We start from the raw sequence: 19,272 nt of genomic DNA, 5'->3' as shown, positions 1-19,272 counted from the left end.
CAATTAATTAAGTAACCCTATATATATATATATATATTCAATTTTTTATTTCTTCTAATTATTTGGTTTGTCATGAAATTCATTAGCATCTCCAATATATTTTTTATCTTATCATAACATTTATGTAATTATGTTAAAATGATGTATCTTAATTAAAAAAAAAATTATGTCTCATATTTGAATATTTCTATTATTTTTTAATATTTTTATTTATTGTATATTTTTCTTTCACATGAGTATGTTTAATACTCTCAATTTAAGTGTTTTATAGCATAAACCTTTCATTTACTAGGTAATATAAAAAAAAATTCTTTACTTATTTTTATTAATTTTTGTTTTATTTGAAAAACTCTTTTGTTTCGCTAAAATAATTATTTATCAATCATTGAGTATATATGTTGATATTTGAAAAGTGTTCTTAGATGTCTAAGGTATTTTTCATCTTATCATACCCTTAATTATACATTTATTTTTCTTTGTGCAATTTCTTTCAATAGTTTCTCAAATTGTTTCTAAGACACATATTTGTTAATTTGTTAATTTTTTAATATTTTTATTTGTTTTTTATTTTCATCATGTAAAATACTATTTCAATATATTTTATCTAATTATTTTTTATTTTCTAACTCATTACATCAATCATAGTGTAATTTTTTCACAATTATTGTATAAATAACTTTTATTTACTACAATATCAAAATTTAATGTAATTTGCCATGAATATTTTTTTTATCACCATCCAACATATATTGGAATTCAAAAGATACAATATCATATTAAAATTTTATTATTATGTTTATTATTTGTTATTTGCGTCATTTTGATTAAGTGAAGTATTATCATTTTTATTAGTGTATAAAAAAAAGAGATTCATTAGAATTTAAAAAATTGATGTAAACAAATATTTAAAATATATTTTAATTTGAATATTTGTTTTCCTTCAAAATTTTTTAAAAATATTTTCAAATTTTATTAATGGTTTGCAGTTTGCAAATTTAATAAATGTTTTAGTTTTCATGAAATTTTATTTGGTATTCTAATATAAAATATAAACAATTATAATTTATTTCAAAGTATTTGATATCTAAGAAACAACCATTCTCCTAATATTTAATATTTGATAATATTATGTTTCATTTACCGTAACTTTTTATTATTTTATAAAAATTAATTAAAATTTATATTGAAGTAGTAGGGAAACGGGTATGGATATGGGTACGAGATTATACTCGTTATCCAGTAGGAATGAGAATGATATAAAACTTTGATACCCGTTGAGTTTGGGTATGAAAATGGTGATGAATTTTTTTACAGAATTGGACATGAGATAGCGAAACTCGCCCCGTTGCCATTCTTACGCAGGATTTTGTTATACTAAATGTAATATTGGTATTGAGAATCCCAATTTTGGTGTTGTATTGCTATTTTCAAGGAAAATAATAGTGAATATACGGAAAAATTTGTTAAAAATTTATGAATTGAAAGTTCATTATTGGATTAGAAATGAAAATTACATTAAAAAAATTTAAGATTTTAAATTAGAAGTGATATGATGATGTTTTATATGAATTAATTAGTATTGGTATATCTAAAGGAAATATAATGAGATAATCCCTAGAGAATAAAATTTCTTCAACATAAATTCTGATATGGTTTCAGGTATGATTTTATTTAGAAAATGTCATCTCGAAAAAACTGCCAAATTTTAATTTTTAAAAAATCATTTTTCATTTAAAATATATAAACAAGCAAGTTTAGGGATGGGTGTATCGCAGATTAAGGGATTAAAGGGCATTACATCGTTGGGTCGTTCACCATCAGTGTGACTACGAGATTTGTTTTGTGGACCAGATTCAGAGCGTAATAAATGAGAATCCAAATGGAGAAAAAAGACTTTGACATTAGACTCAGATATGCAAAACTCAATCACCCAAAAAATACAAGTATAAAAGAGAATTCTTCTTTCTGTTAAAAAAGACTAAACTCTCTGTTTCAAAAATTTGTGATCATCTCTTTTTGTATCCACCTCATCATTACTACAATTAAGCCTACAAATTAATGAACAAAACCTTTCAAACCCACTGAAAAATTCAATGAAAGACTGAACTTTCTTTGTTTACACCATGCAAATAGGATCGCAATAGTAAAGAGTAAAAGACGGGGATAGGAGGATGCTATGCTTGATATAAATTTCAGTAAATAGAAAAAAAATATGCTACAAACAAAAATACTAAATCAACTGTTTCAACGATACATAAGATGTTGGAATCTGATTTTTGACTAACATGTGCGAAATAAAAATGAAAAACGTGGACCACTTGACAAAAAAACGGGCCTTCGTGAGTCTCAAAATATAACTTTTGTCCTTTCATCAAACAAGAGGTCATAAGCCCAAACCGAAAAGGAAAATGGTGTTAGAGTTGTATAGATTAAAATAACCAAACCACACATTGACATCATGCTACTTGGTGAGAGACAAGGTCCTATGTGTCACAAGCAGTGTTGTTGAAAACTCAGAAGCCATGCAGCAAAACTACCCATGCCTTCTCTGGACACACGGCAGCACTTCCACCTTTTCTTTAGATCACTGGCCACACTTTATCATTCACCTTCATCTTGGTAATGCCACCCTTTTTCTCATTTATTAATATTCTTGACTTTTCTTCCCATAACCTTAATCCAATTCCCTTTCCCTCCCACCACCGCCATATATCTATGCCTATAAATTCCCCTCCAGCATTCCATGCTAATGCTGCAACCCTCATATTAACCTCATCTGCTGAACCAAACTTCAAACAACAACAACAACAACAATGGTGTTGATCAACGAAGAAATTGCGCCCTACATGGTGCAAGAGGAAATCACCGAAGAAGAGAACGAGGAAGAGAGCATCGACTATGACCAGCTGAAGAAACGCATGTGGAAGGATAGGATTCTGCTACAGAAGCTGAAGGAGAAGCGTGAGAAACAAGAGCCAGACAAGGAAGCAAAATTGGAGGCGTCGAGAAGGAAGAAGATGTCAAGAGCACAAGACTCGGTCCTCAAGTACATGGTGAAGATCATGGAAGTCTGCAACGCCCAAGGTTTTGTTTATGGCATCGTCCCAGAAAAGGGAAAGCCCGTGTCTGGTTCCTCCGACAGCTTGCGCGAGTGGTGGAAGGACCAAATCCGCTTTGACCATAGCGCCCCCACTGCAATATCAAATTACCTGCCACTCTTTGAAAAAGATGAGATGGATATAACTTCTTATATTCACCTCCTCCAAGACCTGCAAGACTCTACCTTAGGTTCTCTCTTATCTGCTCTCCTGCAACACTGTGTCCCTCCACAGAGAAAGTTCCCTCTGGAGAGAGGCTTATCTCCCCCTTGGTGGCCCACTGGGGAGGAGGTTTGGTGGGGTGAGCAGGGCCTTCTGGCCCAAGAACATGGCCCACCACCTTATAGAAAGCCCCATGACCTGAAAAAGGCCTGGAAAGTTTCTGTTCTGGCTGCAATTATCAAACACATATCACCTGATTTTGATAAACTGAGAAGGTTGGTGACTCAGTCGAAGACCTTGCAAGATAAGATGACAGCGAAGGATAGTGCAACTTGGTCCAAAGTCATGAACCAAGAAGAGGTTTTACTAGGAATGACTGATAAGTGCCTCAAAATATCTCTCTCAGAGGAAGATGTTGAGAACCATGAAGAGGGAGGAGAAGCTTCTTGCTCTGCTCAACTTTTGAAGAGGAAGTACTCTTTTGGGAGTGCAAGCGAGGATGATAAGCTATATCCATGTCAAAACGTTGAGTGTCCGCAGAGCGAGTTGTCTATGGGGTTTTTGGATAAGAACATGAGGTTGGACCATGAAGCTCTGTGTGCCTACCGCACAGAGGATAGCCAAGTTCCTTTTCATCGTTATCTCTCCAATGAAGCATCACCAATCACGAGTTTAGATGATTGGATGAATTTGGCTATTCAGAATGTTGGGTATTGGGCTCCCTTCCTATGTGGAGAAAAGGCCCAAAATTTGAGAAGCCCATGTCTCACTTAAACCTAGTGGAGAGGAGGCTATAAAATAAAGAGAGAGGCAGAACAATAGAGTTAGAATACACTGAAAGCCCTAACACATAGAGGGAGAGGTAGAGGGAAAATTCTGTTCACGTTTTTCATAGAGCTGTCGCAGTAAATTCGGCGCTGCGGATTCGTTCACCGTTGGATCGGGCTGAAATTTTTACAGCAGGTTCGGAACTCATTGCTCTTCATTCTGACCGGTCGGATCTTTGATACGAGGTCTGAGTTGGGAGATATTAATTTCGCACTGCAGCAGTGATTTGTAGAGGTTTTCCTCTCTTGTTCTTCTCTATTTGAAAGCTTTGTTGCTTTGTTATTTGGTTGGGTGTTGGCACTAATTTGTGCTATTGATTAAGACTCTTTTGTACTCTTGTTGATCATAGTGAAGCTATTTCTTTGGTCTGGACGACTCGTGGTTTTTACCCTTGATTTGAGGGGTTTTCCACGTTAAAAATCTTGGTGCCTTTATTTGTGCTTTTGGTGGTTTATTATTGCTGCTCTTTGATTATTGCTCCTCATAGATTCTTGCAAGTTAGGGGAAATTATATCCGCTGCATTCTCTGGTATATTGTTTGTTATTGTTTTCCCCATCAGAGTGGCATCAGAGCTCTTGGTTGGGCTATATTTACTTGCTTGAATGATGGAGGCAAATGCAAAGATGGTTGCTTTGAATGGTACAAATTATCATTTGTGGAAGGGCAAGATGAAAGATTTATTATTTGTCAAGAAATTGCATCTTCCGGTCTTTGCTACACAGAAGCCAGATTCTATGTCTGAAGAAGAATGGGACTTTGAGCACCAACAGGTATGTGGTTTTATTCGGCAATATGTTGAAGATAATGTTTATAATCATATTGCTAATGAGACACATGCCAGAGCTTTGTGGGAGAAGATTGAGTCTTTGTATGCTTCTAAGTCGGGCAATAATAAATTGTATTTGTTAAATTGCTTGATGAATTTGAGGTACAGGGAGAATTCTTCTATTTCTGATCACTTAAATGAGTTTCAAGGGCTCCTAGATCAATTGTCAGGAATGGGCATAAAGTTTGATGACGAAGTTATGGGATTATGGTTGCTTAATACTCTACCAGAGTCTTGGGAGGTATTTCGGGTTTCAATTACGAACTCTGCCTCGAATGGTGTTGTTTCTTTTCAGATGGCAAAGAGCGGTGCTCTTAATGAAGAGATGAGAAGGAAGGCACATGGTTCTTCATCTCAGTCTGAGATGCTTGTTACAGAAGCTAGGGGGAGAAGTCAGAAAAAGGAACATAAAGGTGGTAGAGAGAAGAGTAGGAGCAAGTCCAAGTCAAGATACAAGAATTTAGAGTGCCATTTTTGTCATAAAACTGGACACATTCAGAAATACTGTTTTAAGTGGAAAAAGGAGAACAAAGACAAGAAGGGCAAACAGAGAGAGAATGATCATGATGATGATGATCGTGTCACTACTGCTACAGATGGTGATCTTGTTCTTCTTCGTGACTTTGAGTCCGTTAATCTTGTATCTGATGAGAGCATGTGGATTATTGATAGTGGTGCTACACTGCATGTTACACCTAGGAAGGAGTTCTTCACATCTTACACTTCTGGTGATTTTGGAGTGTTGAAGATGGGTAATGATGGTGAGTCTAAAGTGATTGGTGTTGGTGATGTTTGCCTGCAAACCAACATGGGAGTGCAGTTGTTGCTTAAAGGAGTCAAACATGCTCCGGATGTCCGTTTTAATTTAATCTCTGTGCAGTTGCTTGATGATTGTGGTTATGACAATCACTTTGGTTCTAGTAAATGGAAGCTCACTAAAGGTAACTTGGTTATGGCCAGAGGGGAGAAACAATCTAAATTGTATTGGACTAAAGCTTTGGTTGCTAAAGACAGTGTGAATGCTATGTATATGGAGGCATCTTTGTGGCACCGGAGGCTTGGTCATATAAGTGAGAAAGGGCTTAACTGCTTAGCTAAAAAGGATGTGCTTATGGGATTGAGAAATGCAGAATTGGAGAAATGTTCTCATTGCATGGCTGGTAAACAAACCAGAGTATCTTTTAAGAAGCATCCTCCCTCAAGGAAGTCAGAATTGCTTGAATTGGTGCATTCTGACGTTTGTGGCCCATTAAAGGTAAAGTCATTTAGTGGTGCACTTTACTTTGTTACTTTTATTGATGATTGTTCCAGGAAGCTATGGGTCTATGCTCTTCAGCGGAAAGGTCAAGTACTTGAAAAGTTCAAGGAATTTCATGCTATGGTTGAGAGGCAATCAGGTAAGAAGCTGAAATGCATCCGTAGTGATAATGGTGGTGAGTACCGTGGACCTTTTGATGTTTATTGCAGGCAGCATGGTATTAGACACGAGAAGACTCCTCCTAAAACTCCTCAGTTGAATGGTCTAGCGGAGAGGATGAACAGGACCTTGGCTGAAAGGGTTACATGTATGCTTTCAGAAGCAAAGTTGCCTAAGCACTTTTGGGGAGAGGCATTGCTTGCAGCTGTGCATGTTATTAATCTCAGTCCCGCAGTTGCTTTGAATATTGAGGTGCCAGACAAAATTTGGTTTGGTAAGAATGTTAGATATGATCATTTGCGTGTCTTTGGTTGCAGGGCATTTGTTCATGTTCCTAAGGATGAAAGATCCAAGTTAGATAAAAAGACAAGGCAATGTATCTTTATTGGCTATGGTGAGGATGAATTTGGCTACAGGTTTTATGATCCTGTTGAGAAGAAGCTTGTTAGAAGCCGTGATGTACAATTCATGGAAGATCAGACCATTGAAGACATTGATAAGGTGAAGAAGACCACACCCGAGAAAGACAGTAATCTCACTGATGGTAATCCGATGAGGTTGCCCACTCACAATTTGGAGAATGTTGAAACGGAAGCTCAAGACAATGAGCAACATGGTGATGTTGATGATCGACAGTTTGGAAGTGGAGTAGAGGTTCCAATTGATGATGCTCAAGAGGAACATGATGATGATGACGATCTTGGTGATATACCTGAATCACCTCAAGTCCAACTCAGGAGGTCTAATAGACAAAAACAACCTTCTACAAGGTATTCCTGTGATGAGTACATAACCTTGACTGACGGTGGAGAACCTGAGTGTTTTGAAGAGGCTTTGGATAGTGAAGAGAAGAAACAGTGGCTGGATGCAATGCAAGATGAGATGAAATCTTTGCATGATAATCACACTTACGACTTGGTGAAATTGCCTAAGGGCAAAAGGGCATTGGAAACTAGGTGGATTTTCAGGGTGAAACAAGATTCAAATTCTACACTTCCAAGGTACAAGGCCAGATTAGTGGTGAAAGGTTTCAGACAGAAAAAGGGTGTTGATTTCAATGAGATTTTCTCACCTGTGGTGAAAATGTCATCCATCAGAACTGTGCTAAGTTTAGCTGCTACTCTTGATTTGGAGGTTGAGCAGATGGATGTGAAGACAGCTTTCCTTCATGGTAATTTGGAGGAAGAGATATACATGAAGCAACCTGATGGTTTTCTTGTTAAAGGCAAGGAAGAATATGTGTGTAGACTAAGGAAGAGTCTATACGGTTTGAAGCAGGCTCCAAGGCAGTGGTATAAGAAGTTTGAGTCTTTTATGTGTGAGCAGGGTTACATGAAGACTACTTCTGATCATTGTGTCTTTGTTAAAAGTTTTTCTAATGATGACTTTATTATCCTGTTATTATATGTTGATGACATGCTTATTGTTGGAAAAGATATTTCCAAAATTGACAGGTTAAAGAAGACACTTGGCGAGTCTTTTGCCATGAAAGACTTGGGAGCTGCTAAAAGGATTCTTGGCATACATATCTCACGTGATAGGAGAGAAAAGAAGATTTATCTATCACAAGAGCAATACATTAGGAAGGTGTTGCAGAGATTCCAGATGGAAAATGCTAAAGCTGTGAGTACTCCTCTTGCTACTCATTTTAAACTGAGTGTTAAACAGAGTCCTTCAAATGAAGTTGAGAAGACCAATATGAGTAGAGTTCCTTATGCATCTGCGGTGGGCAGTTTGATGTATGCGATGGTGTGTACAAGACCAGATATTGCACATGTTGTTGGTACAGTTAGTCGATTTTTGTCAAACCCAGGTAGAGAGCATTGGAATGCTGTGAAATGGATTTTGAGGTATCTTCATGGTACAGTTGATATGAAGCTTTGTTTTGGAGGTGATAAACCTACTTTGATGGGTTACTCAGACTCAGATTTGGCTGGGGATATTGATTCCAGAAAGTCCACTTCGGGCTATTTGATAAAGTTTGCAGGGGGAGCTGTGGCTTGGCAATCAAGACTACAAAGGTGTGTAGCGTTGTCTACTACAGAAGCAGAGTTCATTGCTATTACTGAAGCATGCAAGGAGGTGTTATGGTTGAAGAAATTCTTGCAGGAGCTTGGTTTTAGGCAAGATAACTATTCATTGTTTGTTGATAGCCAAAGTGCTATCCATCTTGATAAGAATCCAACTTTTCATTCTAGATCCAAACATATTGATGTGAGGTATCATTGGATACGTGATGCTTTGGATGCTAAGTTGTTGGAGTTGAAAAAGGTTCATACAGATGATAATGGTGCTGATATGATGACTAAAGCATTGCCAAGAGGAAAGTTTGAAGTTTGTTGTGAGATCGCCGGTTTGGCGGTTATCTCCACATAGTTGTGAGGGGGAGATTTGTTGGGTATTGGGCTCCCTTCCTATGTGGAGAAAAGGCCCAAAATTTGAGAAGCCCATGTCTCACTTAAACCTAGTGGAGAGGAGGCTATAAAATAAAGAGAGAGGCAGAACAATAGAGTTAGAATACACTGAAAGCCCTAACACATAGAGGGAGAGGTAGAGGGAAAATTCTGTTCACGTTTTTCATAGAGCTGTCGCAGTAAATTCGGCGCTGCGGATTCGTTCACCGTTGGATCGGGCTGAAATTTTTACAGCAGGTTCGGAACTCATTGCTCTTCATTCTGACCGGTCGGATCTTTGATACGAGGTCTGAGTTGGGAGATATTAATTTCGCACTGCAGCAGTGATTTGTAGAGGTTTTCCTCTCTTGTTCTTCTCTATTTGAAAGCTTTGTTGCTTTGTTATTTGGTTGGGTGTTGGCACTAATTTGTGCTATTGATTAAGACTCTTTTGTACTCTTGTTGATCATAGTGAAGCTATTTCTTTGGTCTGGACGACTCGTGGTTTTTACCCTTGATTTGAGGGGTTTTCCACGTTAAAAATCTTGGTGCCTTTATTTGTGCTTTTGGTGGTTTATTATTGCTGCTCTTTGATTATTGCTCCTCATAGATTCTTGCAAGTTAGGGGAAATTATATCCGCTGCATTCTCTGGTATATTGTTTGTTATTGTCTGCATTATGTGGTATATTGTTTGTTATTGTTTGTTATTGCAAGTTTGGTATATTGTTTGTTATTGTCTATGGGGTTTTTGGATAAGAACATGAGGTTGGACCATGAAGCTCTGTGTGCCTACCGCACAGAGGATAGCCAAGTTCCTTTTCATCGTTATCTCTCCAATGAAGCATCACCAATCACGAGTTTAGATGATTGGATGAATTTGGCTATTCAGAATGATGCGAAGGTGCTGGAGGCTGCTGGTGGGAGTGGAACATTGGAAGATGACGTTTGTTACTGGCTTAATGGTGTTGAAAATCTTGAACTGCAAGCTGCACTGGAGATATTAGTGAAAGATAACCAGGACTTTGATCAAGAGGATGCAACCTCAATTTGGGACCTGCCATAGAAACTTGTGTTTTGATGCTTTTTGATTTATTTGTACTGAGATCATGAGTGTTATTCTTATCATCAATAAGACGAGAGATGCATTACTTGCCATGTGTTTGTTTCTTTTTACTGAAAAAGCTTTTCAGTGTAATAAGTTGTCAACAATCTGAACACACATGCGAACACGTTAATTGTAATTCATAAAAAGTCAATAAATTTTTAGGGAAGATCCATCTTACCAAAACTAAAACCCTTGTTGATGCCTTCTAGATATCCAATTTCTTTGCACTATAACAACACGTTAATTGTAATCCATAAAAAGTGAATAAATTTACTGATGTGACAAGAAAAAGTGTCATTATCTAACAGGGAGTATGTTTTCTAAGTTACCTTAAATTTTAACAAATTCTGACAGTTTTATTAGTTACAGTTAATTGTTTTACTGCAACTCAGCAGTTTCATAATTTATACTCCAGTTTACCATATTTGATTGTCAAAACAAGATAAACTGGTCAAAATTAAGATATCTTAATAAATACTACAATTTGATTCGGAAGAAGAAAATTGCATAGGCGGTGGTGAATAGATGCATGGGACATTGACTTGCGGCGCATGGTTGCGAATCCTTGGAAATTGTGTGATTTTATGAATCTCATTGTCATCGATATTCTGCTTCACTTTGTTAACCCCTATTTACAAGAAACAAGAAGTTTTTAGACGAATAGTTTATTAAAAGTATTCGTGATTTCAATTTAGTGAATTTATCTTTTGACAAATTTGTGGGAGATCTTTATGTCCGTAATGAAAATTAACAGATAAATCAAAGAGAGACACTGGTACGAGTTTATTTCAAGAAAACTTAATCATTAGGAAAACTGAAAAACATGTTACACCTACAATTTTTTATTGACTACTCTTTCTCCTGAAACCATGTATTGTCTGTATCTTTTTTTCTTTTGTTGTTGAAATGCTTTTATTGCCAGTAAAATAAAACTCGAGACAATACAGCAACCAATCACTAGAGTGCGAAAATTAAGTGGCCTAATTACAAACATGAAGCAAGACTAAGTAGTAACTAAAACTTAATGGCGCTCGATCGATGTCAACAAATACTTAACAACAGAAATAAACTTGTTTAGTTAATTAATTAATGCACGAAACAAAGAACAAGTTGTTCTTGTAAATGATATAGATTTTGATCAAAAATCGGAGTCTGCCAAGTAGTATTTAAGCAGATTGTGGCATTGAGGCAAGGGTTGGTCCCTGAGGTAACCCATGGCATTAGCGTAGTGAAGATGGTTGACTATGCCATTTTTGTAGTGGGTTAGGACTATGCTGGATCTGTCACGCCCAGAATCTGGGGTACTACACCATTTAATAGGGCTTTTAACAAGCATGCATTCGCAAATATGGTCGCCATGGTCATTTTCAACCTCGATGTGATATGTCCCCGTCGAATCCGTCACACCCTCCGTGTAGAAAGCTACCTTCAAGCTCTTCCTTTCTTTGCACTGAATTCCAACCCTTGCACCTGATTAACAAGGGTCACATGCATATGCAACATACAAACATCATTACACAGCAAATATATGTTAGCCTATAATGTTATATTGTTAACGATGTATTGTACCTTCAATGTAAAAGGTGACATTGGTTTCGAATCCAGCACGGCAAGTATCACAGTAAACGGAACCTTTGACATGTAATGTTGCTGTAGCAACGGGGAAGATAAAGAGTGCGAGGGCCATCAACAACAGCACCCTCGTTGCCATGACTCTGTAAGTAATAGTGAGAATGTAATGGAAGGAGAAGCATGCGCGAGTTTCTTATACTGCCAAGACTTGAGCTTTTCTGAATACGTTTTTCGGTGCACGCGTCATGTGCGCCATAACAAGTGAATCATGTCTCCTAGTATTTACTCTCACATGCTCCTTCTCCGTGCATTTCGTTCCTTATATGATTAAGATTTGCTTAAGTACTGGTAGAAGTTGAAGTTTTTGCCTTCTAAAGAACAATAACCAGCACATGCATTCCCCAAAAGAATGAAGGGAGATTAAGATGAGATTTGTTCAACTGTGTTGTGGTGTGGCTTTGATCTCCCAATATTACTAGTTTACTATAACGTTGGGTATTAATTAGTGAACATTATTTGTGGGACACAGGATTCATAGCCAAGCAAACATGTGCCTCCACTCTAATTACTTTCTTCGCACTTTCCCTCTCTATGCAGATTCTCTCAACTTTCTCTCATGCTACTGTGTTTTTCTATAGCTACTATCACAAAACTAGATTCAGTTATACTTTAAAATTCTTTATTAGTGGAACAAAAAAAGTTAAGTAAGTGCCATCGTAGAGATGGAAAAAAAGTAAAAATAAAATAAAAATATATGTAGATAGCAAGAAATTTATGAAGCTAAACTTTTATCAATAATCCATTTGTAGTTTATATTGTTCATCATTCTAATTATTAGAAGTGTAAGTGAAAATGATAAATGATATTTATATTAACAAATTTGAATGAAATTTATTTCTTATACCCTACTTATTGTGAAACAGAGGGTATAATTTATTTTTGTTTTATGCAAATTATAAAGAAGATAACAATTATTCTTTATTTTTCTCGTCCCTACAATGATTCTCTTAAAAATAATTAAAATCCACTTGGAAAGGCAGTCACCCACTTTTCCAGAAAACATTCACCCACACCTATTTAAATTTGGATTCTCTGTTGGTTTTCTTTTTTTGTGCTATTCCTCAATACCTCTATACTGTGCCTTCATAATACACTGATTACCACTAATTTTGACATTTTAAAATATATTAAAAAGATATTTAAAATATCAATATAGTGTATTTTTAATGCTCAGCAGAGAATAACAAAAAAAAAAAAACTAGTAAAGAATCTGGACTCCACCTATTCCATTTTTTTTTTCCTAAAACTATAATGGGGTGCAGGAAGAATATTGATAGGGAGCAAGAAACAGCAACAGCCTCTAAAAATAGTGGCTACTATCGGATTAATCATTTCAGCCCAATAAGCTATCTCGGCCCAACAATGTCCTATCACCGCGGATTACTCTCTTCTGGACCTTAATAGCCCATAGATCATTCAGTCCTTCGTTTCCAGAAAACACAAAGACAATAATTAATTAAGCTTCTTCGTGTTTAAACTCAAGCCAATCTTATCCATCTAATTAAATTTATCGATAATTTGTACTAAAATTTTCACTATTTCTATCTTCTCTATTTCATAGTATTTCTCTATTAAAATATTTATTAATTGAGTACCTAATAATTACGTGTATCTATCAATATCTTTGATTAAGTTCTACAACCACAAAGACATTTCGGCCGAAATAAGTGACCATGAATAAGGCAAAACCCAATTAACAACAAATTTTGATGAGTCACCAATTCAATCCAAATTCATTCGATGTACCAAAAACTGTAATTAAGCTAAGAAAAATATATTGTAAATAACATCACTACAAATAAAATGACTTTTTTTTTTCTATCTTTTACACTCCATTAAAGCCCAATCCAAGAGTATATTTGATAACATCAAAGTATATAATTGAAGCATGCACCGTTGCTTTATGCGCAATACACAAAATTTTACTTAAAGTCTGAACACTGTGCATAATTGAAGCCAAATAATTGAAGCACAGAGTTGGTAGAAAAGCCAAATAATTGAAGCAGTGAATTCAGAACTTCATTATGAGTCACATGTATTAAACCACTAGCATCCATTGTTTATAATTAAGGACCATCTCTATAATATTACTGTTTCTCTGACATAGAAACATCATCTGTATAATTAAGCAACAAAATCCTTGCATTTTTTCTTTCTCAACAAACTAAACTTTCCAATTATAAGTTAGTTTTGTTTCACTGTTTCCTTTAGCTAGTACTCACTTGCACTTGTGTGAATTTATAGGAAAATCAACTTATTACGTTACACCATGTGATTCTGGTCTCAATGTTTGAAATTTTCCTTTTGGAATGCATTTTGTTCTCCTAGTTGGTGATACCATTGCTCTGTTAAATTGATCACAGTGATTAATAGCGTGTTAATCATCTTAATCCTCATGTTTTTCCACTTCTGAGAAAACCTGACTCAGCATCTTCTGGGTAGTTCATATACAGCTACTACTTTATTCGTAATTTAAAAAAAAAAAAAAAGTACTGGTGTAGTCACATGCATGAGTACTTACAAGAGATAATTTATTGTGCAGTTTTTAGAAGCATTGTATTGGTTAAACAGGTGAAATGTCATTTCCATTGCTTTAAAAAATCTGTTTCCTTGTTGATCTCCGATGTTCAAAATATTTGAATCCACTATTGTTTGTTTCTTTGTTTTATTTGGCAGTGATCCAGTAACCTACGCAAATCATCCTTTGTTGCCTCTGCTTTTGTGTAAGCTTTCTTCATCATTATCATCTCTCATGAAATTTTAAGACCTGAAAGCATCCAAAAAATGTTGCCAATTTAGGCCAATGATATGCAGTGCTCAAAATCTCTGATGTGATCGCTACTTCTTATCTAAATTAACTCATTAATCTAAACTTCTTGTAGTATGTATACACTGCTTCATTTGCAACTCATTGCAAACACTTCACATTTTCCATCTAAGTTCAATTTAGTTTTGGAACTTGGAAGCAGTTTAGTTATGAAAGTTTATGGTTGACTTTTTTTTTATAAAAATTTTAAAAATCTTACTAAATCTATTAGCAAATTATAAAAAAAAAAAGGTGTATAGACTTGACTTACTAATAAAAACTCTTAATTTTAACAGTTAAAATGATAAAAATAGTTTTTAAATCACAAAAGTACTTCCTGAACAACTCAAAAACCACTTGAATACGTAAAATATAGTACATGAGTGAGAAGAAATAATTGTGGTAGGAGAATGATGCTTGCTTACTAGATCATAACACAGAAAAGAATATAAAAATGAAAGAAAAAGAAAAAAAGAGTGGTGGCTTCTATTTGTGCCCAGAAAACTTTTATTTTTTGTGGAAGGAGACACACTTTTGTATTTGCGGTTCAGAAGGCACCAACTTTGTTTGCTTAAAAAAATGGAAAAAGAAGAACAAAGCATCAATGGCATGCATCGCAAATCAAATTAGTGGTGCATATATCACAAACCTTTCCCTCTACTTTTAGAAAATAAACTTTTGCTGCCCTTCTAATAAATTCTAAATATGTGTATCTTTGTCAAACTCGGTTCTTAATGAATATTAATTAAAATTGAAAACATGTGTAATTATGAAATCATTATCTTATAGATATGGAAACAGTATTAAAAAATTATTTGAAATTTAATTACAACATATTAATTTAAAATAAATTAAACACGTTTTTTGTTAAAATTTTAGCTGTTAAAATAAAACCCAGACATTAGAAAAAATTCACATAATTTAATTTTTCAATTCCTAAAGTTCAAAGTTCTAGGAAAAAATTAATAACTTCAATAAATTATAATTGATTCAAAAAATTCACCTAAAGTTCAATCTTTAATTTTCAAGTGTACATTTGTTGAAAACAAGAAGAATGTACCCATCTAGAGTTCAAGTGTACAATACTTCTTTCTTTGTTTTAGAGTTTAATATAACTGATTTTAAGTTATTAATTACGATTGAGATCTCTGTTTAAAGTAATATTTCTACAGGTAATTTATCCATGTACTATTCCAAATAGATATTAAATATTATTTATTTCACTTTGTATATAGAGAGAAACACGTGTGTGATGATTATAATTTACATTATTGTACGTGATGTGTACCTGTAAAATTGAAGTTGAAGTGTTAATTTTATTTATCCATATTTTAAATTCTACTGAGGAAGTCAAAATAAAATAATTTGGATGAAATTGTAATTAGACTCAGTGTTTCTAAATCACATCAAAGATTTAATTAAGAGAACTTTCCCGAAACATACTCTATCTTTTATGATTTCGTGAGGAGAGTCAAATAATGAAAATTAAAAGAAGTACATAGTTATTTGCAAAAGGTCCATAAAGGAGAACTTTATAGACTAGTATCGTTCATGATTTGTACTTTACATCAAGCAAATGTCAATTTTAATTCGACTTCTATATAAACAAAATTTAGAGTTCTTTATGTTAAAAAAAAATTATTTTATAATATATAATTAGAAATAAATATTATTTCATGAAGTTAAATTAAGCTAATTTTTTTTATGATATGAATTTATAGGTTTTGATGAGAGGGTTGGTAATTGGTGACAGAGAAACGACATAAGCATGATGCGGTGACATCATGGCAAAGTCTCGTGACTTTGATGAGTCCCATGGTTCTGACACTTTTGGGTCCCATGCTATGAACACCTAAGCTTAATTTATTGTCCTTATTATCACACATCACATGTACCCTCTATGTTTCTTTTGGATATGGATGGGTACTAGAACACAGTAGACAGAAAAACTATGAATTCATGAATGAGACATGTGTAAAATTTTTTGATACTAAATTCTTTTCATAATTAATAATATATGTGTCTTCTTAGGAGTTAATACCACTGGACCATACCTTAAATATAAAATAAGAAACACTCGTGAGAAATCAAATAAACTCTTCTTTTCTTTCTCTTTTGTTCTCGATTCTTTATTTTCTCTTTTACTAATTTGTGTACTTACCAAACAAAGGATTATATGAATCAGGGTTACAAGTGACAAGTATAACATAATCATTTATTATTTTTAATGACGTTATGTATTTAAATTTAAATTTAATTTTAATTAAAATATAATACCGGATAATGTTAAGTAACTGAACGTATCAAACCGTGATTGCCTGAGAATGATCTGAGTTTGGAAAATTAAATAAACTTGAGCTTGATTACTGTTCCAAATTAGTGGCTAACAAATTTCCAAACACAAACTGAATTTGGATATATTGGTATGATACTAAACTTTGGTGATTCTATGTCGTATTTGCAGTACTATACTTAAATGAACCAACAAGAGAACAAATCAGACAAGTAATTGAAAGTACAGTTGTTTTTTTAACTTTATCTGATAATGTTAGTCTGTTCGGAAATAAATCTGACACATTTATCTGCTGTAGTTTTTTTTTGGAATAATAAAGAGAGGAGAATCCTAAGAAAAAAAGAAAAAGTAAGCAATACAGTGAGTTGAACCGGGTAAATGAATAATTATGGTTGGGTTTCATATAAAAAAAGTTTCATATAAAATATAACGAATTTATATTTTAATATTTATAAATATATAATTTTATTTTAATATTATATTATATTATATTATTTTAATATTATATTATATTATTTTAATAAAATTTAGTAATAAGTTATATAAATTTATATCGTCTATCATATTAATTATTAATTAAATTTAACTAAATTGATAAATTAAATAGTTGAATATAAATTTTAAAATATTCAATTTCAGTTCTACAGGATTAGTTATGTTGGATTCAAATTTAATTAAACTTAAGCTTTTTTCTTACTATATTTTCTTTTATAAATTATCAAAACTAATAGATTTAAATAAAATTAGTTTTCTACAACATACGTGATTTTTTATTTTATGTTACTCAAATTATTAAAAAAAATCACATCAATAAATTTTCAAATGAAATTCACATCACAATTTTAATCTTTTAAATGAAATTCGTTATAGGAGCATGCTGGTGTTGAACAAATTCTTTTTAAACTTTTTTCCTTTTCAAATTAAAATTGTCAACTGACAAAATGAGTTTGAAAATTTCCTAAATCAAAACATTAACGTTTTTATTATATATAATAATTATATAGTTTATTTTAATTTTAGCTGCAAATTTAATTAATTAATAAATATTTATTAAAATTTAAATTATTAAATATCTAAAATAAAAAACATTAATTTTTCACATTTTCATATAAAAAGTCATTATTTTACAAAAATCAAAATTTAACTATCATAACCCTTAAGTAATTAGCAAATAATTATACAGAGATCATCAACTTTATATTAATTTAAAAATAAATTATATAATTATTTACTAAATTAATAAAATAAATTATACATTTGCAGTTAAAATTAAAATAAACCATATAATTATTATTCTACATAAATTAAGGATTGATATAATTAAAATTTAATTTCAATAACTATTTGATTTCTAATCATGTAAATTATAAAAAAATACTACCATATTAATAAAATATTTGAAATAACTATCATAAATAACATTAGTTAAAAACTAAGTGGAGAATATACATAATAAAAATGTCAGTGGAATGTTTTGATTTTGAAAATTCTCAAATTAATTTTGTCAGTTGACAATTTTTAACTTGAAAAGAAAAGTAATTAAAACTGTATGTTTTGGTCACGACTTTACTTACATAATGTGGATACGAATCTCATTTGGAAAATTAAAATTTTGATGTCATATTTTTATTGAAAAACAACTTGAGAAAAATAAAATAATTTAGTTTGGATAAACCCTAAGAAGGATCAAGATAAAACTATTTATAAATTAAAATAAAAATTACAAATAATATATATATATATATATAATATACCTTAAAAGTGAAATAATTATGTGTTTTTTGTTGTGTTGGAGATTTGTCTGGTCAGCTTGAGCAGCTTATTATAATAATGGCACGTGTCCGTATTAAATAATTGTGCAATATAGGAACGGGACTTGAATTGGAACGTAAAAATAATGGTTAAGATTCGGGGAGTGTCCCCAATTTTCGAGAATCTGGTTTCAGAAACACAACGCTAGGAAGTGGTCCCAACCAATGTTTCACTCTATTCCCTTCTCTCTCTAAACACAAATCTCTTCCTTCCATATTTTACCCTCATTCTTTAACTATTTTTTCAATCATTTTTAATTTATATTATAAATAAAGTATCATACTGAAACAACTCATAGTTTCATTTTTTTTTATCTCATATATTGATTAATATACAATAATAATAATAATAATTCCAAATTGTCTTTTAATTGATTATCCAATATTAATAATCAATTAAATGGCTGCAAATGACTTTATAGTTGGTGAAGGAGTATAAACAGGGGTGTAAATGAACTTTTATACCTTGGTGAAGGGGTGTAATCTCCCACAGGATTTTCTTGATTATGTTATGACAGTGTTACATGGAATCATCTCTCTCTCAGGCAATGGCAGTTTCTAATCATTAATTGTCCCTCATCACTTCTACTATATACTAGTAACAAGAAGAAATGATATATCTAGGATCAGCTAAAATGATTTATTAAATGACAAAATAATTATAACTTATAAAAAAATAAAATAAAGAATAAAATAATATTATGTAAATATAAATATAAATATATATATATATATATTAAGATAAATTAAAATAAATAATGCAATGAAAATAAAAAAGGAATAATAGTGGACAGGTAACAGTGAAGGAGAAAGGGAGTGTTTTGGTCTGAGAGATACTAAAAACTGTGTCAAGTACAAGCGAGGTTCACGCTTTCTCTATATATAGGAACCACTTCCCT

The 19,272-nt window shown here is 32.9% G+C and overlaps 2 protein-coding genes across 2 annotated transcripts; one reads left to right on the top strand and one right to left on the bottom strand.

Moving 5' to 3' along the window:
• Positions 1 to 2,622: 2,622 nt before the first annotated feature.
• Positions 2,623 to 9,881, top strand: LOC114163673 (putative ETHYLENE INSENSITIVE 3-like 4 protein). The gene is made up of 2 exons (XM_085675540.1): positions 2,623 to 3,838; positions 9,492 to 9,881. The coding sequence occupies exons 1-2, from the start codon at positions 2,814 to 2,816 to the stop codon at positions 9,787 to 9,789; spliced, it is 1,323 nt and encodes a 440-aa protein (XP_085531666.1). The 5' UTR covers positions 2,623 to 2,813; the 3' UTR covers positions 9,790 to 9,881.
• A 1,002-nt stretch (positions 9,882 to 10,883) lies between these two features.
• LOC114162189 (Pollen Ole e 1 allergen and extensin family protein) lies at positions 10,884 to 11,580 on the bottom strand. Its single transcript, XM_028045999.2, has 2 exons — positions 11,401 to 11,580; positions 10,884 to 11,301 (listed from the first exon to the last, which is right to left on the bottom strand). The coding sequence occupies exons 1-2, from the start codon at positions 11,540 to 11,542 to the stop codon at positions 10,970 to 10,972; spliced, it is 474 nt and encodes a 157-aa protein (XP_027901800.1). The 5' UTR covers positions 11,543 to 11,580; the 3' UTR covers positions 10,884 to 10,969.
• Positions 11,581 to 19,272: the final 7,692 nt, after the last annotated feature.

The sequence above is a fragment of the Vigna unguiculata genome, chromosome 1 (genome assembly GCF_037176805.1).
Source record: "Vigna unguiculata cultivar grain cowpea cultivar isolate G323 ecotype 2 chromosome 1, ASM3717680v1, whole genome shotgun sequence".
In the NCBI taxonomy this organism is placed as follows: Eukaryota; Viridiplantae; Streptophyta; class Magnoliopsida; order Fabales; family Fabaceae; genus Vigna; species Vigna unguiculata.
Note: the sequence above shows the minus strand (reverse complement) of the source record. Positions and strands in the feature narration are given on the sequence as shown.

Bases quoted from the DNA above. Each gene is read 5' to 3' on its own strand.
- LOC114163673 (XM_085675540.1), top strand. From the start codon at position 2,814: ATGGTGTTGATCAACGAAGAAATTGCGCCCTACATGGTGCAAGAGGAA. The intron at 3,839-9,491 runs GTTGGACCATGA...TAAGAACATGAG, and splicing joins TTTTTGGATAAGAACATGAG to GTTGGACCATGAAGCTCTGT.
- LOC114162189 (XM_028045999.2), bottom strand. From the start codon at position 11,542: ATGGCAACGAGGGTGCTGTTGTTGATGGCCCTCGCACTCTTTATCTTC. The intron at 11,302-11,400 runs GTACAATACATC...CTTGTTAATCAG, and splicing joins TGTCACCTTTTACATTGAAG to GTGCAAGGGTTGGAATTCAG.